We start from the raw sequence: 25,647 nt of genomic DNA, 5'->3' as shown, positions 1-25,647 counted from the left end.
AAAGTAAGAATAAAAAGCTTGCCTTAATAATGATAGCTATTAAATTATCAGGTTTTATTGTATTGTACAAAATAAAGAAAATTTGCCACTTTTACCTGGTTTGACTGACAAACAATCCCTAAGTCATAGTAATGTACAGTAAATTGATTCTTAATGTTTTTCTGAAATGGGCCAGCCAACTATGTGGTTTATTTATTTAGAGACGGACAAGATATGCTGATGTAGCTGGTAACAAATAAATAAAATTCCCTCCTTCCATCTAAATGTGAATTGGCTTGCTTTATCAGTAACCATGGAAACGCTATTCGGTAACTCAGGTACCTCATCAGGTAACTGAAGAGAGCACCAGTGTATGGTGCAGGCATTACAGTGTGTTAAGTGACACGCATTATTGAAAAGCAGTCAGTCATTGACTGCCATGTTCCATTTGTCGAGATTATCCACAGAATCATACATGGGTAACAAGGAACTACTGTCAATCTCTTGGCAAAAACATTATTTTCGTTTCCCTCCACCTCAGATTAGAAACAAAGTGTGCACAAAAAGCCTGATTAACTGAGAAACATTGCTCAAGTGAGAGAAGAACCCACATTAACTCGAGCTGATGAAAATAGCCTTCTCCAAGGGTATAATTTCCTTTGTTATTGCTCAAACACTCACAGTTCCTCGTGATGATTGTGAAATACAGATTAGTCTCAGCATTATTTTCAAGAGAAAGAATAAAGATAATGCCACCTAATGGTGGACCTCTTTTTACACACACATGATCATGTCCTCTGAAATTTAAAAGTAATGTAGCTTGCATAATATTCTCTGAGAAACACTCGTCTTCATGATGCTTTATTTATACTCAGGCTCTCTTCCCAGCCTCTCTTCCATACACAATTCCAAGATCTCATAGTCGAAATAAGCTTCATTTAAGTTAGGCTGGGTCATGTGTCCTGGTGACTATAGTAACTCGGTTTGTGGGTAAGGCTGTAAAGTAAGCAGAAGGGAAAGGGCTCAGGTGAGAAAAAAGGTTGGAAAGTAAAAAAGTGAAAAGATAAGGCATAATGCAAGATAGGGGCATAAGAAATAATAAACAAAGTGTGTCAGGAAAAGGCAGAGCATACAAACGTGAGTAGATTTCCAATTAGGATAAGCTGACAGAAAAATGGTAACAAAGGATTAAACTGAAGAGTCTCTATAAATTCATGCAGTATTTTTAACATTCTCAAACTGATGAGAGAAGTAGAAACAAATGGATATAATCTAAGAGTTATTATAAAAACCTGATTCAAATTGGGAATCAAGTAGTCTTGGGTTCTTTTAGAATAAATAGGCAAAAAATGGAAAAAGAGGCAGAGTAGTCACCTTATTAAAGAAAGAGAGGAAGCTGTAGAGAGAAGCGATCTTAGTTAAGTTTATCAATAGAACTGATGTCGTTTGAGCTAAGAAACAGTTCGCAGCAGAAAATTTGGTGCAACTTGTCCAAACAACAAAATAATATTGATCTTTTAGAACATTAAATAAATTCGGAAATGTAAGAAACCCATGGCAAGAATAACACATAATCACTGGTGACTTTATGTGCAGGCAAATTAGTACTGATAATATGGAGGGCAACTTCATGAAGTGATTTTCTAGAACCGTACATTGAGAAACTCTTCAGGAAGCATCCTGATTGTGCAATAAGAAAGGATTAATTGATAACCATACAGTTAAGGAGCCTTTGTGGAAGAGTGATTATAATAAGAAAGAGGTTTATATTAAGACTGAACATGATTCAGTTCTATCCATAACCAGGACCTTGGATCAGACCAAAAATACAAAAGTCTGAAATGTAAGTTGCCATTGTCAATTGGGAAATTAGCCAAGCAATGGCTAACATTTAATGAACAAGAGTATATTACAACTAACATTCCTTTAAGACAGAATAACCCGATGGAGAATCTGTGCCTTGAAGAAGGTATTACAACTAGTTCAAAGAAATGCCTTCTATTATTGTCATGAGGAAGAGTAAGTCTCCTGAATAAGGGAAAAAATCACTGAAGTTAACACTGGTCTTTCAAAAGAAGGAGAAAATATTGGGGAACCAAGAAATGGCAGAAAAATTAAACAAATATATCTATTTTAATATGTAAAGATTAAAAAAAAACTTCCAGATGTATTGAAGAACAAAAAGCTGAGAGGAGCTGGAAGAGATTAATAAAGGTAAATAATTGTATTAGAGAAATCAGCTACCCTTTTACTCCCTCCTTCTGTAGTCTGGGACTGTGTTCTCTTGAGTTCAGAAGAATGAGAGTGATTTCATTGGATGACACAAAGCTCTAGCCGGACCTGACAGGATGGATACAAATATGATGTTTTCCCTTGTAGAATTGTCCAGAGTCATGAGTTAATCTCAAAGTAAGGTACAAATTTTCTACCCATGAAGGTAGTGGAAGGTAGTTACTGAAGATATTCAGACAAAGGTTAATATACTGTATCTTAGATATTAAGGGAATGAAAGGATATGGAGTTGGCCTAGGAAAATGACATTGAAGTAAAAGATCAGCCATAATCGTAATTGAATTGTGGACACAGTGAAGGATCTAAAATATTCGTCCTGCTTCAACTTCTTGCTTTTCCAAAGAGACAGCTAAATATTAAAATTGCGGATTAAGTCTTAAATCTTACAGTGAATAATTATAGCTGTTTTAAAAATGTTAAGCACCCTGGGTGCCTTTGCTCATATTCTATGTGTGCATTCTCTTTGGATTATCTCTTCAGATATCAATGTAAGAAATCATGCTGTTCAGCCCAATGAAACGGTTACTTATTTCTGGACCGTGGCACAAAGTGACGGACCCACCAGCTCAGATCTGGGCTGCCTGACCCGATTTTACTACAGCAATGTGGATATGGATCGCGATATAGCCTCCGGGCTCCTGGGACCTCTCCTGATCTGTGCCAAAAACATGATAGATTCCTATGCAAGGCCGGTGAGGAGAAACTCATTATTAATAATCAGACATTATCAACCTGTTGTTTGCAGTTGTGATGATATTATCAAAGATGTAGCTTCAATGACTGAGGAAACGATGGAGAGATAATAGACACAAGAAATTCTGCAAATGCTGGAAATCCAAAGCCATACACCCAAAACTCAGCAGGTCAGGCAGCATCCATGGAAATGAGCGAACAGTCAAACGTTTCAGGTTGAGGCCTTTTTTCAGGACTAGAAAGGATGGGGGAAGATGCCAGAGTGAAATGTTTGTGGAAGGGGAAGAGATAGAAGGTGATAGGTGAAGCCAGTTGGGTAGGAAAGGAAGGAATCTGATAAAAGAGGAGAATGGACCATAGGAGGAAGGGAAGAAGGAGAAACACCAGCAGGAGGTGATAGGCAGGTGAAAAGAGGTAAGAGGCCAGAATGGGGAATAGAAGTAGAAGAGACGGAAATTTTTTTACTGGAGAGAGAAATTGATATTTGTGTCATCAGGTCAAAGGCTACCCAGATGTTGCTTTCTAAGCTGTTGCTAGATAAGGTGGTGCTCTTCCACCCTGAGTGTGGCCTCATTGTGGTACAAGATGAGGGCATGGACTGCCATGTTGGAATGGAAATGAGAACTAGAATCAAAATGTTTGGGCACCAGGAGGTTCTGCTTTTGGCGAATGGTGCCGAGGTGCTCGAAGAAGCAGTCTCCCTATTTATTATGGAGATAAGTGAGACTGCATCGGGAGCACTGGATACAATAGACAACCTCGGCAGATTCACTGGTGAAGTGTTGTCTCATCTGGAAGGACTGTTTGGGGTCCTGAATGGAGATGAGGCCGCAGGTGATTGGGCAAGTATAGCGCTTTGGCCACTAGCATGAATCAGTGCCTGGAAAGAGATTAGTGGGGAGGGACAAATGGAAAAGGGAATCATGAAGGGAGCAACTCCTGTCGAAAGCGGAGAGAGTGGGTGCGGAAGTAAAGATGTGTTTGGTGGTAGGATCCCTTTCAAGGTGGCGGAAGTTGCAGAGAACGGCGTGTTGGATGCATGGGGTGATAGGTAAGGACAAGAAGAACTCTATCACTCTTAAGACTGCAAAAAGATGCAGATGTTAGGGAAATGGAGGAGATGTGGGTGAGGGCACCATCAATGGAGGAGGAAGGGAAACACCGTTCTTTGAAGGAGGACATTTCTAATGTCCTGCAATGGATGTGTTGGAGCCGAAGTGACTGAGAAAAGGGAACAGTATTTCTACATGAAACAGGGTGGTATGAGGTACAGTCAAGAGAGCCGTGGGAATTGGTAGTTTTGTAAAAGATGTCGGTCAGCAGTTTGTCTCCAGAGATGGAGAGAGAGAAATGGAGAAAAGGGAAAGAGATTTCAGAAATGGACCAACTAAGCTTAAGGGTGAGGTAGAAGTTAGAGGCAAAGTTGATGAAATTGATGAGTTCAGCATGGGTGTAAGAAGCAGCACCAATGCAGTCGTAAATATAATGGGCAAGAGTTGGGGAGCATTATCAGGGATGGCTTGGAACATGGACTGTTTTACGTAGCCAATGAAGAGGCAGGCATAGCTGGGGCTCATGCGGGTGTCCATGGTTCACCCTCAAATCTGGAGATAGTGGGAGGAGCCAAAGGAAGAATTGTTGAGGGTGTGGACCAGTTCTGCCAGATGAAGGAGGGGAACTGGGTGGTTCTTTTATTGAGAAAGAAGTGGAGAGCTTTAAGGTCATCTTGATGGGGGATCGAAGTGTATAGGGACCAGGCCCCACTCTGGAGCATCAGAAAACTGTCTCCAACACCATCACTGATCCCATCAAATCTGAAGAACTCCCATCCACCACCTCCAAACTCATAGTCCCCTTACCCGCACGGATTGTTTCTACCTCCTACACAAGATCCACAAGCCTGACTGTATGGGTAGGCCTATTGTCTCTGCCTGCTCTTGCCCCACTGAACATGCTTCCTCATACTACAATTCCATTCTATCCCCCTTGGTTCAGCCCCTTCCCACCTACATCCATGACACTTCTCATGCTCTCAATCTCCTCATTAACTTTCAATTCCCTGGCTCTGGCCACCTCATTTTCACCATGTATGTCTAGTCCTTATACACTTCTATCTCACATCAAGAAGGCCTTAAAGCTCTCTGCTTCTTTCTAAATAAAAGAAGCAACCATTTCCCTTCTAAAACCACTCTCCTCTGTCTGGCAGAACTGATCCTCACCCTCAGCAATGTTTCCTACGGCTCCTCCCACTTTCTCTAGACTCAAGGAGTAGTCATGGGCACTTGCATGGCCCCAAGCTATGTTTGCCTTTTCATTGGCTATGTAGAGCAATCCATGTTCTAAGCCTTCCCTGATAATGCTCCCCAACTCTCCCTCCACTACATTGGCAACAACATTGGTACTGCTTCATGTAGTCATATTGAATTTGTCAACTTTATGAACTTTGCCTCTAACCTCCACCCTGCCCTTAAGTTCACCTGGTCCATCTCTGACACCTCCCTCCCCTTCCTTGATCTCTCTGTCTCTATCTCTGGTGACAACTGTCGACCAACATTTTTATAAACCTTCCAATTCCCACAGCTATCTCGTTATCTCATACCATCCTGTCTCCTGTAAAAATACTACTCCCTTTTCTCAGTTCCTTCATCCCCACCACATCTGTTCCCAGGATGAGGCTTTCCTCTCCAGGATATCACCCTTTTTCAAAGAACGTGGTTTCTCTTCCTCCACCATCGACGCTGCCCTCACTTGCATCTCCTCCATTTCCTGAATGTCTGTGCTCACCCCTTCTTCCTGCCACCTTAGAATTCCTTTTGTCCTTACCTACCACCCCATGAGCCTCCACATCCAATAAATCATTCCGTGCAACTTCTGTGAACCCCAAAGGGATCCTACCTCCAAACCTACTTTACCTCCCCCCTCCCCATTCTCTGTTTCCACAGGGATTGCTCCCTCCAGGATTCCCTTTTCCGTTCGTCCCTCCCTACTAATCTGTCTCCAGGCACTCATCCCTGCAAGTGGTCAAGGTGCGACACTTGCCCATTCAACTCCTCACTCAGGCAACACTTCATCTGCAAATCTGCCGGGGTCATCTATTGTGTCCGGGGCTCCCAATGTGGCCTCTTCCACATTGGTGAGACCCGTCGTCAATGAGGAACCACTTCACCTCCACTCCATCCGCCAAAAGCAGAAATTCCTGGTGGCCAAACATTTTAATTCTGATTCCCATTCTCATTCCATGGCCTCCTCATGTGTCACAATGAGGCCACTTTCAGCGTAGAGGAGCAGCAGTTTATATTCTGTCTAGTTAGTCCCCAACCTGATGGCATGAATTTAAATTTCTCCCTTTGGTAAAAAAAATTTTCCTTGCCCTTCTCTCTTCTTCAATTTCCGATTATGGTCTCTTATCTCTTCTCACCTGCCTATCATCTCCCTTTAATGCCTCTCCTCCTTCCCTTTCTCATATAGTCCACTCGCCTCTCCTATCAGATTCCTTCCTCTCCAGCCCTTTACCTTTCCTAAACACCTGGCTTCATCTATCACTTTATCTTTCTCCCCCTCCCCCTCCATTTTATTGTATTGTCTTCCCCCTTCCTTTCCAGTCCTGAAGAAGGGTCTCAGCCCAAAACATTGACCATTTGTTCATTTCCGCAGATGCTGCCTAACCTATTGAGTTTCTCCAGCATTCTGTGAATAGAGGGATGACATTTGCAAAGTTGAATCGGGCTTATTTGTTTTATTTTCCATATACTGCATTGAAGTTTATTGCATTACATTGATGTTTCACTGATGAGGAATGAGAGGGTAGAAGGGAGATAGGCGGTCAGTGTTGACAGAGGCGTGACATATCCATATGTCTGATCAAGGAGCTGAGATCAGTCCTTAGAAGGCCAGTTCCTGATCCTTTGAGCAGCTGAGACACCTGACCTTCATGCAGCCCAGTTACAAACGGTAGAAACACTGAAAATCTCTATCTATTGATCAGTGCTGGATATTTATCCCTGGGGAGATTATCAGAATGTAATTAGTTGACATGATCAACATCAAGGAACTTCCCATTATGTCACTGATGAAAAGGCATTAGCACCAACAGAACTGTGCACTCTATAAAGGGACAGTGTATTCATAAATGGAGAAACTTCAGAGGAAGAAAAATTCAAATTAAAAACTAAATAATAAAAAAAATTAAATATTAGAGTCCTGCATATAAATTTGATGCACTTTTTTCTTCTTTCCATAATGCAAAATTTAAAATCCGGACTCTATATTGTATTCTTTCCTAATGTTCCTATTGTGGATGATACTTACAATGGACTTCAGTGGTTACACCAAATGCGATGTATTTTTGCAATGAGGAAGCCATTTTAATATCCCTTGGGGAAAAAAATAAATGTGTCACTGGATTGCAATGTAATAAAAATGTTTGTCATAGCTTTCCAGTAACTGCAATGTTGAAGCAATCAATGGAATAGGAATGCATTTCTCCTCAGGGAGTGAAATTTTACACAACACAATTGACTCACCCTGCACTTTAGAACTTCAAGTTATAAACTCGTGTGCAAAGCAAGGTAGTGTTTCTTATTGATGACAACATTGGCCGCAATTATACTTCTATCTGGAGGCATATTGGCTTGGTATGACAACTACTTTGCATGAGCCCACAAGCAACTACAGAGAATTGTGTACATTGCTCAATAAATCACGGAGGACAGATGGACTCCGTCTATACTTCTCACTGCCTCAGGAAAGGAACAAGAATACTCAAGGACCCTATCCATTCAGAACATTCTCTCTTCTCCCCTCTTCTATCAGGCAGAAGATACAAAAGCCTGAAAGAACATACCACCAAGTTCTATCCCGCTGTTACAATAAGATTCCTAGTACGATAAGATGGGCTCTTGAAATAATTATATAGCTTGTTCGGATCTTGCACCTTTTGTTCACTTGTAGTGCACTTTCTCTAAAGCTGTTATACTTTATTTTGCATTCCATTTATTGCTTTACCTCAATGTACTGCATAATGAATTGATCTGTATGAACTGTATGCGTCAAACTTTTAACTGTATCTCAGTACATGTGACAATAATAAACCAATTGCAATTTTGTTTTAACCTACTTCACAGGTCAAGATTGACCAAGCTAAATATCTCTACTTTTCTCTGTTTGATGAGAATAAAAGTTGGTACATAAACGAAAATATTGAGAAATACTGTGAAGACCCTTTGCAAGTGAACCCGGATGATCCTGAATTTTACGCTTCCAATCTAATGTACAGTAAGTATTTGTAACATTTAAGTAACAACAGCTGTCCAGCCAAACCTCATTTAATTTATATTACAAGAAATATTGGAAGCTTACATCTGACTTAAATCTCAGCAGTAATTTGGCATAACTGTATGTAAAACAACAAATCAGCAGCTCCTGGTTTGAAAAGGTCCTAATTAATGATAGACCAGTACTTAGGTTCTACTTTCAAAGTTCAAAGTACAGTTATTTTCAAAGTATGTTTTTTGTATTCAATCTTGAGATTTGTCATTTTATAGGCATCCACAAAACAAAGAAATACAATAAAAACTGTTGTGTCTTTGCAACTACATATCAATTAAGTAAAAACACGCACACGGGAAGTGGCCTTAACTGGTGTGGAGGGGGAGGGGTGCATGCATACGTAGACAACAGTCCATACATAGTGCTAAGCTGAGTCATTGCTCCAAAAGAAATGGATCCATACATTACACTTCCTTCCCTTTTCCATTAATGTACCATAAAACTGTATATGTACAAAACATTCAATTCCCCTTTCAAAAACCATATTCCAAATAAAAATAATTTCACAATAATGGTCCATAACTAACTTCACGATACTAAAGGTCAGTCTTTTGGGTGGCACACTGATTCTTTCCAGGTAGCGCCTCTGGACCTGTGGAGTGCCATCAGGTTTGGCAGGGGTCTTGTCAATGATAATGTTCTCGTAGTGCCTCTGGACCTGTGGAGTGCCATCAGGTTTGGCAGGGGTCTTGTCAATGATAATGTTCTCGTAGTGCCTCTGGACCTGTGGATTGCCATCAGGTTTGGCAGGGGTCTTGTCAATGATAATGTTCTCGTAGTGCCTCTGGACCTGTGGAGTGCAATCAGGTTTGGCAGGGGTCTTGTCAATGATAATGTTCTCGTAGTGCCTCTGGACCTGTGGAGTGCCATCAGGTTTGGCAGGGGTCTTGTCAATGATAATGTTCTCGTAGTGCCTCTGGACCTGTGGAGTGCCATCAGGTTTGGCAGGGGTCTTGTCAATGATAATGTTCTCGTAGTGCCTCTGGACCTGTGGAGTGCAATCAGGTTTGGCAGGGGTCTTGTCAATGATAATGTTCTCGTAGTGCCTCTGGACCTGTGGAGTGCAATTAGGTTTGGCAGGGGTCTTGTTTAAGACAACATACTCAGTTGCCGGTGCCGAGTTGTTGTCAGTGACATGCTGATCACTGGGAGGTAAGTCCGGTGGCTGTAATGTGTCCACATTGTTGGATGCAATCAACCTTCAGCTGAGTATCCAGTATATTGTCCACATGACATCTCCATGTATGATCTCCAGCATCCGCTGTGTACATCTGTGATCCAGTTCTTCTAGCTATCCGATCGGGTGACTATTTGTCCTCTTGGTAATCTTCCAGTCCAATCTCAAAGCTCCTTGCTGCTTCACTTAGCAACTAGCTGAACTGTTCGTTCTGCACATCCCTCCGTAGGTCTGGTTTTAGGAGGTCAATGCGAGATCTTAGATTCCTGCTCATGAACAGCATTGCAAGTGTTTGATTTGTTGTTACATGAACAGAGGTCTGATACAGAAAAAGCAATTTGTCCACCTTGTGCTGTAGAGAAACGTTCTCCTTGTCCTTTGCTTTAATGGACTTCCTGAAGGTTTGGATAAATCTTTCAGCTAATCCATTCATTGCTGGGTGGTGAGGAAATGACTTGAAATGTCTGATGCCATTTTTCTTCATGAACAGTTGGAATTCTTCTGACGTGTATTGTAGTCCGTTATCACTCACAATTTGTTCTGGTAAGCTGTCCCTGGCGAAGATAGTCCTCAGGTCTGCAAGAGTTTTTGCTGAGGTGGTTGACTTCATTGGTAGGACCTCCACCGCTTCAGATGAGCATCCACAGCAATCAGGAACATGGAGTCCATGAATAGCCTAGCAAAGTCAATCTGTACTATTTTCCATGGTGATGATGGCCACTCCCATGGCTGTAGCAGTGCCTGTGGGGTGCATTTTGAGCCCTTTGGCATCCTGAACAGCTTTTGGCCAAGTCTTCAGTCTGTTTATCTATTCCTGACTACCACACATAGCTTCAGGTGAGACTCTTCATCTTGACTGTACCCAGATGTCCTTCATGTAGATTTTCTAACACTCTGGTGTGCAGTTTAGAGAAACCACAACACGAGATCTACAACTCAGCGTTCTTTGACGTAGTGTCAGTTGGTCTCATCTCATTGAGAACTCTGGAAACAGGGTTACCATGATCTGTCCATCATTGCATGGTGATTTCATAGACTTTTGACAATGTCGGGTCATTCCTTGTTTCTCTTTGTATTTTCAAATTTGTTACCAGAAATTGGTCCATCATTGCAGTGTGGAACACTTCTGATGGGTCACAGTATGAAGGGCTTTCTTCTTCAGTTGCTGACAGTGGAAGCCATGACAAGCCATCAGTGTTGCTGTGTTGTTTTGTACCCTTGAACTCTATGTCATAAGAGTGAGCTCCTGGGAACAGCGCCCAACATTGTAACCAGGTTGCAGTCATCACTGGAATTCCCTCCCTGGGATTGAAAATGGACACAAAGGGCTGGTGATCTGTATCTAGCATAAACTTTTGTCCATAAAGGTAGTGGTGGATCTTCTTTATTCCCCATACTAGACTAATGGCCTCTTGGTTGATCTGCATGTAGATGTGTTCTGCACTCATCAATGACCTTGAAGCAAACACAATCAGATGTTCAGATCTATTTTCATAGTGTGTGACAAAACAGCTCCAATGCCATAAGGAGATGCGTTACATATCAGTCTGATGGGCAGAGATGGGCCACAATGGGTGAGCATTTCATCTGATTATTAGTTCCTTTGTTTCCTTGAATGCTCTGTCACATCTTTTTGACCATTCCCACTTTGCTCCTATCTGCAACAGTGTGTTCAATGGGTGCAGCACTGTAGCAATGTTTGGGAGAAACTAGTGGTAGTAGTTTACAAGGCCCAAGTATGCCATGAGTTGTGACACATTTTTCAGTCTGGGTGCCTGTAGCACTGCTTCAGTCTTCTTTTGTGACTTATGCAAGCCATGCTTGTCAGTGACATGTCCACATTTTGAGATTTCATTCTTGAAAAACTCACATTTCTCTCTCTTTGTGCGCAGACCGTACTCACTCAACCTGGAAAGCACTTTACCAAGATTCTGGAGGTGCTCTTCATCATTCTTGCCAGTCATAATGATGTCATCATTGTGTTCCTGGGATATCTTGGAACATTTGGTCCATTGCTCTTTGCCAAATTGCTGGAGCTGATGCGATGCCAAAGACAAGACGATTATACTGGAACAGTCCCTTGTGAGTGTTGATTGTGAGGAACTTCCTGCTTGACTCCTCAATCGCCATTTGCAGATAGGCTTGTGACAAGTCAATGTTTGAAAACCTCTCCCCACCTGCCAAAGATGCAAAAATGTATTCTATTCATTGCAAGGGGATACCGCACAGTACACAGCACTGAGTTGATGTTCACTTTGAAATCCCCACTTATGTGAACAGCTCTGACCTTCCCTTTCTTGATCACCAAGACAATGAACATGGCCCAATTGCTCCACTCAACCTTGGAAAGAGTTCCAGATGCCTCCAAGCTCTGAAGTTCAGCTTCCACTTTAGGATGTAGTGCATGAAACACTGGACGTGCTTTATAGAATCTTAGTGTTGCTGTTTCATCCAGTTCAATTCTGGTCTTCATGCCTTTGAGTTTACCAATCCCCTTCTCATTAGCATTAAGCAGCTGTGCCGGTCTCTGGTTAGTGCCACCACTTGGGCTGCAGTTGCCTGTTGATGACACATTAAGAGCTTTGAATGTGTTTCAGTCTAGTTGGGATTTTTCTTAACCATTCACGTCTGAAAAGTTCTGACCATAGAAACCATAGAAACTACAGCACAGAAACAGGCCTTTTGGCCCTTCTTGGCTGTGCCAAACTATTTTCTGCCTAATCCCACTGACCAGCACACGGACCATATCCCTCCATACACCTCCCATCCATGTATCTGTCCAATTTATTCTTAAACGTTAAAAAAGAACCCGCATTTACCACCTCATCTGGCAGCTCATTCCATACTCCCACCACTCTGTGAAGAAGCCCCTCCTAATGTTCCCTTTAAACTCCCCCCCCCCACCGTTAACCCATGTCCTCTGGTTTTTTTCTCCCCTTGCCTCAGTGGAAAAAGCCTGCTTGCATTCACTCTATCTATACCCATCATAATTTTATATACCTCTATCAAATCTCCCCTCATTCTTCTATGCTCCAGGGAATAAAGTCCTAACCTATTCAACCTTTCTCTGTAACTGAGTTTCTCAAGTCCCAGCAACATCCTTGTAAACCTTCTCTGCACTCTTTCAACCTTATTAATATCCTTCCTGTAATTTGGTGACCAAAACTGAACACAATACTCCAGATTTGGCCTCACCAATGCCTTATACAACCTCATCATAACATTCCAGCTCTTAATACTCAATACTTTGATTTATAAAGGCCAATGTACCAAAAGCTCTCTTTACAACCCTATCTACCTGTGACACCACTTTTAGGGAATTTTGTATCTGTATTCCCAGATCCCTCTGTTCCACTACACTCCTCAGTGCCTTACCATTTACCCTGTATGTGCTACCTTAGTTTGTCCTTCCAAAGTGCAATACCTCACACTTGTCTGTATTAAACTCCATCTGCCATTTTTCAGCCCATTTTTCCAGCTGGTCCAAGTCCCTCTGCAGTCTCTGAAAACCTTCCTCACTGTCTACTACACCTCCGACCTTTGTATCATCAGCAAGTTTGCTGATCCAATTTACCACATTATCATCCAGATCATTGATATAGATGACAAATAACAATGGACCCAGCACTGATCCCTGTGGCACACCACTAGTCACTGGCCTCCACTCTGAGAAGCAATTCTCTACTACCACTCTTTGGCTTCTTCCATTGAGCCAATGTCTAATCCAATTTACCACCTCTCCATGTATACCTAGCGACTGAATTTTCCTAACTAACCTCCCACGCGGGACCTTGTCAAAAGCCTTACTGAAGTCCATGTAGACAACATCCACTGCCTTCCCTTCATCCACTTTCCTGGTAACCTCCTCAAAAAACTCCAATAGATTGGTCAAACATGACCTACCACGCACAAAGCCATGTTGACTCTCCCTAATAAGTCCTTGTCTATCCAAATGCTTGTAGATTCTGTCTCTTAGTACTCCCTCCAATAACTTACCCACTACTGACGTCAAATTTACCGGCCTATAATTTCCCGGATTACTTTTCGATCCTTTTTTAAATAATGGAACAACATGAGCCACTCTCCAATCCTCCAGCACCTCACCTGTAGACAGCGACATTTTAAATATATCTGCCAGGGCCCCTGCAATTTCAACACTAGTCTCCTTCAAGGTCTGAGGGGATACCCTGTCAGGTCCTTTAATTTGCCTCAAGACAGCAAGCACCTCCTCCTTTTCAATCTGTACAGTTTCCATGATCTCACTACTTGTTTCCCTTAATTCCATAGACTTCATGCCAGTTTCCTTAGTAAATACAGACGCAAAAAACCCATTTAAGATCTCCCCCATTTCTTTTGGTTCCCCACATAGCCGACCACTCTGATCTTCAAGAGGACCAATTTTATCCCTTACAATCCTTTTACTCTTAATATACCTGTAAAAGCTCTTTGGATTATCCTTCACTTTGACTGCCAGGGCAACCTCATGTCTTCTTTTAGCCCTCCTGATTTCTTTCTTAAGTATTTCCTTGCACTTTTTATACTCCTCAAGCACCTTATTTACTCCTTTTTTTCTATACATGTCATACAACTCTCTCTTCTTTATCAGAGTTGCAATATCCCTTAAGAACCAGGGTTCCTTATTCCTATTCACTTTGCCTTTAATCCTGACAGGAACATACAAGCTTTGCACTCTCAAAATTTCTCCTTTGAAGGCTTCCCACTTACCGATCACATCCTTGGCAGAGAACAACCTGTCCCAATCCACACTTTTTAGATCCTTTCTCATTTCTTCAAATTTGGCCTTCCTCCAGTTCAGAACCTCAACCCTAGGACCAGATCTATCCTTGTCCATGATCAAGTTGAAACTAATGGTGTTATGATCACTGGAACAAAAGTGCTCCCCTACACACACTTCCGTCACTTGTCCTAACTCGTTTCCTAACAGGAGATCCAATATTGCATCCCCTCTAGCTGGTACCTCTATATATTGATTTAGAAAACTTTCCTGAACACATTTTACAAACTCTAAACCATCTAGACCCCTAAGAGTATGGGAGTTCCAATCAATACATGGAAAATTAAAATCCCCTACCACCACAACTTCGTTTCCTGCAGTTGCCTGCTATCTCTCTGCAGATTTGCTCCTCCAATTCTCGCTGACTTTTGGGTGGTCTATAATACAACCCCACTAATGTGACCATACCTTTCCTGTTTCTCAGCTCCACCCATAAGGACTCAGTAGACAAGCCCTCTAATCTGTCCTGCCTGAGCACTGCTGTAACATTTTCCCTGCAAGCAATGCTACTCCCCCACCTTTCATTCCTCTGCCTCGATCACATCTGAAACATCAGAACCCTGGAATATTAAGCTGCCAGTCCTGCCCCTCCTGTAGCCAAGTTTCACTAATTGCTATAACGTCATAATTCCACGTGTCAATCCACACCCTCAACTCATCCGCCTTCCCCGCAATACTCCTAGCATTGAAATATATACACCTCAAGATTTTTACCACCACTCACCTTTCTATCTGCGGCTTTACTTGAACTTTCAACATCATTTATTTTCACCCCAGCCACACTGTCAGCTCTGGCACTCTGGTTCCCATCCCCCTGCAAATCTAGTTTAAAGCCTCCCCAACAGCACTAACAAACCTCCCTGAAAGGATTTTGGTCCCCTTGTAGTTCAAGTGTAACCTGTCTCTCTTGTATAGGTCCCACCTGCCCCAGAAGAGGTCCCAATGATCCTGAAATCTGAAACCCTGCCCCCTACACCAGTTCCTCAGCCACTTGTTCATCCTCCAGAGCATCCTATTCTTACCCTCACTGGCACATAGCGCAGGTAGCAATCCTGAGATTACCACCCTCGAGGTCCTGCTTTTCAACTTCCTACCAAGCTCTCTATACTCACTCCAGGACCTCCTCACTCTTCCTTGCTATGTCATTGGTACCGATGTGCACCACGACACCTGGCTGATCACCCTCCCTCTTCAGAATGTCATGCAATCGATCAGAGACATCCTTGACCCTGGCACCCGGGAGGCAACAAACCATCCTGGATTCTCTGTCACGCCCACAGAACCTCCTATCTGTACCTCTAACTATCGAGTCCCCTATCACTACCGCTCTCCTCTTTTTCCACCCTCCCTTCTGCACTGCAGAGCCAGACTCAGTGCCAGAGATCCGGCTACTGCAGCTTGTCCCAGGTAAGTCATCCCCCCCAACAGCATCCAATGCGGTATACTTGTTGAGGGGAATGGCCACAGGGGAACCCTGCTCTGCCTGCCCTTTCCTCTTCCCTCGCCTGACAGTGACCCAATTTCCTGTGCTCTGCTCTTTTGGCGTAACTACCTCCCTGTAGCCACTATCTATAATCTCCTCATTCTCCTGAATGATCCGGAGGTCATCCAGCTCCTGCTCTAGTTCCCTAACGCGGTTTGTTAGGAGCTGCAGCTGGATGCACTTCTTGCAGGTGTCATTGTCAAGGACACCAGAGGACTCCCTGACTTCCCACATCCTGCAAGAGGAGCATTCCAACATCCTGCCGGGCATTCTCTCCGCTGTAAACAATCTGAACAAAAAAACTTACCGGAACCTACCCTGACCTCTGCCTGTTCTCGCAGAAGCCTGTTGAGCCAAAGCCGTCCCACTCTGACTCAGTCCACTCCGATGATGGCCGCTGTATATGGTGGTCTGCTTTTAAACCTTGGCGCGCTACGTCACGCACCTGAGCAGTGCACACCCTTCTCCCCAAGCAGTGTTTTGAAAAAAAGACTTTTTCTACCCGATTTCTCACACCCTTCTTCTCAGCTGCTTGTTTTGACTGAAACAAGAACCGTTGAAAATTCCTCTTTTTAAACCTTGGCGCGCTACTGCTCTGCCTGCGCAGTGCAGACCCTTCTCCCCGAGCAGTGTTAAAAAAAAGACTTTTTCTACCCGATTTCTCACACCCTTCTTCTCAGCTGCTTGCTTTGACCCTCCACTTTTCAATACATAAAGCTCTGACTGCTGTGCTTGGCCTCCATATGTCACATTCACCTTCAGTTTGCGTTTGCGCGACACTTTTTCACCTGTGTAGGTCTTTAGCATCACTGACGTCTTCTCTAATGGTATTTTAGAAAACAGTCTGTTGTGGTCAGCCTCTGGAATTATGGACAAAGCGGACCCTGTATCCAGCTCCATTTTCAGTTTTGTACCGGACACATCTATTGAGATCCATATGACTTTGTGATCTGCTTCAGTTATACTATGCAGTTCTAGGCATGACAGCTCACCTTTGTCAGACTCTGTGTAGTCCGATTCTGTTTCACATTTGGTCATTTTATGCATTTGCTGAGTTTTGTGTTTGCAACTTTACACTCAGTTGTGCTTTTTGTCTCCCTTCCACAGTCTCTCTTGGTGACCGTGTCAGTGGCACTTTCTGCAAACTTTTTCTTTGAACCAACAGTCATTTGCAACATGGAAGGATTTGCCACATCCATAACATTTCTGGCTTTTCGCACCATTCAGGGAAATTTAGTACATTTCACATTTCAAACTTTTTTTCATCATTCTGCTGAATCCTTTGCTGCAGTCTCTCTTGATATGGTAATGGTCAATGCCCATTCTAAGGTTAGGTCTCTTTCAGACAGTAGCCTCTTTTGAGTGCTTTGACTATGAGCCTATCCCTTAATACATCAGAAAGTCCACCTCTGAAATCACAATATTGGGAAAGTTTGCACAGTTCTGCAATGTATTCAGAAATGCTTTTATTCTTTGATTGGTTCCTTTTGTAAAATCTAAATCTTTCAGCTATTACCAGCAGTTCAGGGCTCAAGTAAAATAGTAACACTTTCATTGAATGTCTTGCTTACTGGTTTTTTGTGGTCACTAAGTTTCATAAAAGACTGTACGCCCTTATACCCATTAAGCTAAGAAGAGTGCATACTTCCGTTTGCTCATCCACGTCATTCACCTTACAATACAGTTCAACCTCTCAATATATCACTCCCAGCCTTCATTAGCGCTATCAAATTTGTCAACTTTCTTGACTGAAGCCATCAGTAAAGTTTCACTTTAAATTTGCTAGTTGTGCCTTTCACTGTGTACTCTGCAGTGTATTCATGTATCCCTTTGTTAGCGTCTGTGATGGCTTTCTCCGTACTGTTTAACTCTTTCCTCTCACTGTCTCGTCCTGTAACTGTCGGTGCAGTTCGTGATATTTTTTGACATTTAGGTTCATACTTGTCGCTAATTTGTCATGTGTTTACAACTACATATCAATTAAATAGAAACACGCACATGGGAGATGACTCTAACTAGTGTATTCACAGTGCAATGAAAGAGAGAGAGAGAGAACAATATACATGTGCAGACTGCAGATCAATATGCATGCGTAGACAACAGATCATACGTAGTGCTGAGGGGAATCATTGCTCTAAAAGACAGATACCTATACATTACAGAAACCATTTTTAAAAAGCCACACAACAAAGACCATCAAACATTCAATGTGCAAGAAAAAGATCAGAAACAAACAATAAAAAAGTAAACAAAGTCACTTAGATCACATTTCTTCCCCATTCTGATGTTTGGTCTGAACTATTGAACCTGTTGACCATGTCTGCATGTTTTTATACATTGAGATGGTGCCACATGATTGGCTGATTAGATATTTGCATTTATGAGTAAGTGTACCTAATATAGTGGCCACGGAAGTTTATTGTTTTGCAGCAGCAGTACAGTACAATACATAAAAATATTATATAGTCATAGTCATACTTTATTGATCCCGGGGGAAATTGGTTTTCGTTACAGTTGCACCATAAATAGTTAAGTAGTAATATGTAAATTATGCCAGGAAATAAGTCCAGGACCAGCCTATTGGCTCAGGGTGTCTGACCCTCCAAGGGAGGAGTTGTAAAGTTTGATGGCCACAGGCAGGAATGACTTCCTATGACGTTCTGTGTTGCATCTCGGTGGAATGAGTCTCTGGCTCACTGTACTCCTGTGCCCAACCAGTACATTATGTAGTGAATGGGAGAAATTGACCAAGATGGCATGCAACTTAGACAGCATCCTCTTTTCAGACACCACCATCAGAGAGTCCAGTTCCATCCCCACAACATCACTGGCCTTACGAATGAGCTTGTTGATTCTGTTGGTGTCTGCTACCCTCAGCCTGCTGCCCCAGCACACAACAGCAAACATGATAGCACTGGCCACCACAGACTCGTAGAACATCCTCAGCATCGTCCGGCAGATGTTAAAGGACCTCAGTCTCCTCAGGAAATAGAGACGGCTCTGACCCTTCTTGTAGACAGCCTCAGTGTTCTTTGACCAGTCCAGTTTATTGTCAATTGGTATCCCCAGGTATTTGTAATCCTCCACCATGTCCACACTGACCCCCGGATGGAAACAGGGGTCACTGGTACCTTAGCTCTCCTCAGGTCTACCACCAGCTCCTTAGTTCCAATTAAATACAATAAAATATTAAAAATATAAAATTCAAGTAAATTGTATTAAAAATATAAGTAAATAGTACAAAAAGAGAGCAAAATTGTGTTCATGGATTCATGGACTAGAAATCTGACGGGGGGGCTAAATCACTGTGTGCATCTTCAGGCTCCTGTACCTCCTCCCTGAATGTAGAAATGAGAAGAGGGCATGTCCTGAATGGTGAAGGTCCTTAATGATAGATGCCACCTTTCTGAGGCATTGTCTTTTGTAGATGTCCTTGGAGGGTTGTGCCCATAATAGAACTGGCAGAGCCTACAACCCTCTGCAGAGTTTTTCAACCCTCTGCAATGGAGTCTTTATGCCAGACAGTGATGTAACCATTTAGAGTCCCCTATGTTAAGCTGCTGTTTATTGATTACAGTTCAGTGTTCAATACCATCATTCACTCAGAATTAATCAACATGCTTAAAAACCTGAGCTTCTGTACTTCCCTCTGCAATTGGATCTTTAACTTCCCCATCGGCACACCACAGTCAGTGCAGATTGGAAATAACATTTTCTTCTCACTGTCAGTCAATGCAGGCACACCTCAAGGTGCGTGCTTAGCCCATCTCTTCACTCTCGCTACACTCATGGCTGTGTGGCTAGGCACAGCTGAAACACCATCTGTAAGTTCATGGATGACACAACTGATTTTGGTGGAATTTCAGATAGCGACAAGGAAGCATACAGGAGTGAGATGATTAGCTGATTGGGTGGCTTTGCAACAACAACCTTGCACTCAGTGTCAGTAAGACCAGAGAATTGAAGGTGGACTTTATGAATGGGTAGACAAGAGAACACACAGCAGTCCTCATTGAGTGGTCAGCAGTGGAAATGGTGAGTAGCCTCATGATTCTGATTGTTGAACAGACAGCCAGCAAGATTGCATTGCTGTACACCCGTTGTGGCGGTAGGCAAGTTGCGGCAAGTCCAGGTCCTTGCTTAGGCATGAGTTAATTCTAGCCATGGCCAGCCTTACGAAGCACTTCATTATGTTAGATGTGAGTGTTATCAGGCAATAGTCATTGAGGCAGCTCACCCTGCTCTTCTTGGACACCAGAAAGATTGTTGCCCTTTTAAAGCAGATGGGAACCTCTGACTGCAACAGTGAGAGCTTGAAGACATGATGTGCTTCCATGAGCCATGATAGTGGCAGGAGAAACAGGCATGAGGAGAAATTTCTTCACCCAGACGTTAGGAACTCTTCCAAAATTTCCACCCAAGAGGGCTTAAGCCATTGAATATATTGAAGACAGAGATCAATAGGATATTAAATATTGAAGGAATCAGGAGATTTATGATTATGGCTGGAAATTGGCAATGCGGTAAAGATCAGCTATTACCTTACTGAATACTAGAGCAAGCATAAGGAGCCAAATTGCCAATTCTATTTCTTTTATTAACATACATACTTAGGGCATAATAAGTTTTGTGTTATTCAATACTATTCAAGTTTACATATTTGTTATGCTTAAGATATTGACAGATGTGTACCTTGCTATTTTGCAGGTATTAATGGGTTTGTATTTGAAAATGTCCCCAAATTGAAGTTTTGCTTGAATGAAGTGATTTTTTGGCATGTAATACTTGGCGCCCAAGAGAAGTTCCTTTCAATCTACTTCCATGGACAAACATTTAAATATGATGGTGTGTATGCAGATGTGTTAACTCTCTTCCCATTTTCCAGTGAAACAATCCATATGGACATGGATAACATGGGTAAGTAATGGAAATTCTAGTTCTACTTCTGCAAGAAAATGAGACAGTGAACACCCATGGATCACCGTGGATGTGATTCAAGCAGTTATGCCTTTAGTGCTCCACTGGAGTTCATAGGAACAGCAATCTATTGTGTATAAAGCAGGAAGCACAAGTATTATTATGGTTGTATCTCCAGGATTTATGTACCACACAAAGCCAGAAAATTCAGCAATGATCACAGAAAAAAGCCAATTATGGAAATCAACACTGTCACCTCAAGGCCTTTCTTTGGAGTGCAATTTGACCATATTAACTATCTAGCAGTTAGTATACCACATCCTGAGTCAACTAAGGCATTTCCCAAACTCTTCCCTGATGACAGATAACTATAAATTTGCTCTTTAGAAACCAAGTCATCAATAAAAATAGAAATTGCTAAGATAATCACTAGGCCAGGCCTATCTGTGGAGACAGGGTTAATGTTTCATCAGAAACTAGTAATGAAGGATATATAATCTGAACTTCATCGGTACCCTCACAGTGAACATTAGTACAACCAGTAGGTTCTGCCATATTCTTGACCAGAGTTATGACTCTGGTCAAGAATATGGGTGATCATCCTCAGCTCAGATTTACGTAATATATCTATTAGTAAGTTGGTTTACATACAAGTACTTCCATGGACTCTTTCTATGTTATTACTTCCTGCACAAACCGTCCAAAAAATTGTCATTTTTATTCTACAAGATTCAGTGCTATTTGTTGGGTTCATTTCAATTCATCTTCAGCAAGCATATTTTAGTCAATGGGGCCTTTAATAAAAATCAGTCTTTATTGTATAAATTCATTGCTGAATTTGAGATTCCTAGTTACTGGAAGTACTGAAAAATGGGAAACAAATATGAGAACGCAAGTCAGTGAAGATGTTTACGGTAGCTTTTTTCTGTCTGGAAAATGGCAAGGTTATATGAAGCTCCAATTAAGTATACAGTTCATTGTCAGTTGCTCAGACAAGAACTTTGGAATTCCTATTAGATTATAGGAAATCTTAATTGGAGTCTGATATTCCAACATAACAGAGCAATAAATTAGTATCTCCATGGTTGCATTTAGATTAATTAATTTTAAGAAAAGATTTTTATGTGTTTATCATTTTATCAAATTACCTCATTATTAATCTCCCAATCTTTAGGTTTCTGGGTCCTGGAACCTCTCAATCATCATTACCAAATTCAAGGAATGAGGGCAAAATACAGTGTTCGTAACTGTGACAATGATCCAGATAACTCTGAAGAGTTTCTTATAGAAATTGAATCGGAAGTAGATGATCTTGACTTGGCACATGGAAGTATACTTAGAGATGAAATAAGATACCCTTTTGCCGCACCACGTGGAATCAAAGGATACAGCAATAATCTAACTGACTTTTATGAAGCAATTGATGTGGAGGAAAAAATTAATGTTACCGATGATGAACAAAACACAACTGAGATAGATCCAGTGTGGTTTCACTGCAAGCAATGGCAATATCCTGATTTAGAGGAACAGTTAAGGAAGGTAAAGAAAGACATTCAATTGCTAAATGATGGAATCGACAAACATATTTCCAAACACAACAATGATCTGAATCGAACAGTTAGAAAGGATTTCTATGCCCCGCCTAAAACTGGCAAAGATCCAATCATAATAGAATCTGAAAAGATTTACAATAACTCTTTGTTCTCCAAGCTCAGCAGAATTAATAATGAGGATATTGATGAGTTAGTTAAAGTAAAATTCAGCTCAGATAGCCTTTTTCAGTCAAACAGAATGACAGAGATAACATTACATGACCTTCTAAAATCTAACCTGACCTCTGCTGGAGTTATAAGTAAAATAAATTTGCTCTTTGCAAATCAGACTCATGAAATGGAAGATGCTTTATCAAACAAACTGAAAACCAATGAAAGCCAGAAGCTGCTGGACAGGGTTACCATGGACACCAACCCTCTCAAAACTAGTACAATTGAACCTCTATTTAGCAATGAAACAGAGCGAATGAAATTCTTGGAGAATGAAACAGAAATAGAGTTTATGGAGTCTGCAGATATAAGACCAAACCAGACGTTACTAGACAAGAATTCAACCACAGAAGCTAAATTCAGTTCCATACTGGCTGAGGACACGTTATTTGATTATGATAACTATGAAGGAGAAGCAATCTACAGTGGAGAAGGTGATAAGTCCAACTATAATGATATGTATGATATCAGCATCAGAAAATACTCTAACAGAGAGCTATGCCTAGAAGAGGAGCCAAGGCATATTCTACGAACTTCCAATTCACAATCTAGATACTATTACATTGCAGCAGTAGAGATGGTTTGGGATTATGAAGGTGATAAAACAGATGAAGCTTCTGAGTACAGGTAAAGATAGATTTTGCATCTTTCCAGTGACAATGCTCTGTGTAGATGTGCTCAAGGGTGGGGAATGCTTTACCCGTGATGGACTGAACCATATCCATTACTTTGTGCAGGATTTTCTGTTCAAGGGCATTGGTGTTTCCATACCAGGATGTGATGCAAACAGTCAATATAATCTTCACCATACATCTATAGGAGTTTGTCAAAGTTTTAAATGTCGTGCCAAATCTTTGCAAACTTCTATGGAAGTAGAGGCACTGCCGTGCTTTCTTCATAATTGCAGTTACGTGCTGGGCCCAGGACATGTCCTCCAAAATGATAAGACCGAAGAATTTAAATTTGCTGACCCTCTCCACCTCTGATCCCCCAATGAGGACTGGCTCTTGGATGTCTGGTTTCCTTTTCCTTAAGTCAAATCATCTCCTTGGTCTTTCTAACATTGAGTGAGAAGTTGTTTTTGTGGCACTGCTCAGCCAAATTTTCAGTCTCCCTCCTATATGTTGATTCATCACTACCTTTGATTCAGCCAAGACAATTGTGTCAACATCAAACCTGAATATGGCATTGGAGCTGTGTTTAGCTACACAGTCATAAGTGAGTAAAGCAGGTACTAAGCACACAGCCTTGGGGTGCACCTGTACTGATGAAGATCGTGGAGGAGATATTGTTGCTGATCCCAACTGACTGGGTACTGCAAGTGAGAAAATCGTGGATCTAGTTGCACAAGGAGGTATTGAGGCCAAGGTCTTGAAGCTTATTGATTAGTTTTAGGGGGATGATAGTATTGAATGCTAAGCTGTAATCGATAATGAGCATTCTGATCATCTTTGCTGTCCTGATGTTCCAGGGTTGCAAAGTGGAGTGGATTGCAGTCACTTCTCCAGCAGGAGTTGATATGTTTCATCACCAACCTCTCAAAACACTCAACCACAGTAGATGTAAGTGCAACTGGGTGATGGTCATTCAGGCAGGTTACCATGTTCTTCTTAGGCACCAGTATAACTGAAGTCTGCTTGAAGCAGGTAGGTACGTCAGAATGCCAAAGCGAGAGGTTAAAGTTATCGGTGAACACTCCAGTCAGTTGATCAGCACAGGTCTTTAGTATTTAACCAGGTACACCATCTGGGCTGGATGCTTTCCATGGGTTCACCCTCTTAAAGGATGCTCTGACATCAGCCTCAGAGACTGAAATCACAGGAACATCAGGGGCTGTTGGAGTTCGTGAAGGTTCCTCTAAATTTTGATGGTCAAAGCAAGCACAGGGGGCTTTGAACTTATCTGCAAGTGAAGCCTTGTTGTCACCTATATCACTTAGTTTCACTTTGGAAGAGGTAATAACTTTCAAGCCTTGCCAAGCATCCCTCAGTGATTCAAGTTTAGTCTGGAAGTGCTACTTCTCCTGTGAGATGGCTTTCTGGAGATTGTACATGGACCTCTTGTATCTTACTTGGTCGGCAGACCTGAATGTCTCAGCGGATTGCAGATTTCATTAAACATCCAGGGCTTCTGCTTTGGGAAGAGTGAATGATTTTCTGGGGACACATTCACCTGTGACAGCTCTTATAGAGTCCAATGCAACTGTGGTATATTCATTCAGATCCTCTGATGGGTCCTTGAGCACGGCCTTGTCCACCAACTTGAACCAATCCTATAGCTGCTCTTCTGCCTCCTGTGACCACCTTTTTGTAGTCCTTACCTCTGGAACCTTGCCCTTTAGCCTCTGCCTGTATGCAGGTAGGAGAAGGAAAGCCTAGTGATCGGATTTTCTGAAATGTGGTCTAGGCATGGAATGGTATACATTCCTTATCATAGTATGGCAGTGGTCTAATGTGTTTGGAACCCTAGTGCTGCAGGTTATATACTGATGATAATTGGGCAGAGGCTTCTTCAACCAAGCCTGATTGAGGTCCCCAACTATGATTTGAAATGGGTCGGGGTGGACTGTCAGTTGTTTGGTGATGGCGGCATTCAATCTCTCTCGTGTCTGATTACTGTTGGCTTTTGGCAGTATGTAAACTGTGGTCAGGATCATGGAAGAGGACTCTTTTAGTAAGTAGAACGGTCAGCACTTCATCATTAGATTTTTCAGGTCGGGGAACAAGAGTATGGTAAAACCAGCACTTCTGAACACCACAGAGAGTTTATCATGAAACACAGATCCCACCTTTTGCCTTCTCAGAATCAACAATTCAGTCCTTCCTGTGTATTGACAAGCCCTTGGGTTTGACTGTCAAATCCGGCATGTTCAGAGTGAGCCATGTCTCTGTGAACACAGTAATTCCTCATTACCCTCCGATACAGCGATTTTGTCCTTAGGTCCTCAGTCTTGTTCTCTAGTGGCTGTATATTTGCTGACAAGATGCTGGATAGAGGGGGCTCTCATCCTGCTGCTTTTCAGCCTGGCCTGGAGTACCCTCCCCCTCCCTCCCCTCCAGCCATGGCAGTATACCTTCATCTGCTTAAAGGTGCCGTACCTGCATGCCTGAGAGTTAAGTCCACAAAGTCCTTCAGAAGATTGTGAAATTGTTAGTTTATTAGGATGTTAAGAAGTATGTTGCCTAAAGGGAAATTACATGCTGCAGATTGCAGTGAGGGT

General features: G+C 42.1%; 1 protein-coding gene across 2 annotated transcripts in view; it reads left to right on the top strand.

Annotated features, from left to right (window-relative positions):
• LOC140204151 (coagulation factor V-like) overlaps window positions 1-25,647 on the top strand; it is a 79,738-nt gene that overhangs the window by 24,606 nt on the left and 29,485 nt on the right. For both annotated transcript variants that reach the window (XM_072270577.1, XM_072270579.1), the window contains exons 10-13: window positions 2,752-2,963; window positions 8,088-8,238; window positions 20,455-20,664; window positions 21,839-23,054. In XM_072270577.1, the coding sequence (XP_072126678.1) occupies window positions 2,752-2,963; window positions 8,088-8,238; window positions 20,455-20,664; window positions 21,839-23,054 (1,789 nt within the window). The remainder of the gene's footprint in view (window positions 1-2,751; window positions 2,964-8,087; window positions 8,239-20,454; window positions 20,665-21,838; window positions 23,055-25,647) is intronic.

Source organism: Mobula birostris, chromosome 10 (genome assembly GCF_030028105.1).
Source record: "Mobula birostris isolate sMobBir1 chromosome 10, sMobBir1.hap1, whole genome shotgun sequence".
In the NCBI taxonomy this organism is placed as follows: Eukaryota; Metazoa; Chordata; class Chondrichthyes; order Myliobatiformes; family Myliobatidae; genus Mobula; species Mobula birostris.
Note: the sequence above shows the minus strand (reverse complement) of the source record. Positions and strands in the feature narration are given on the sequence as shown.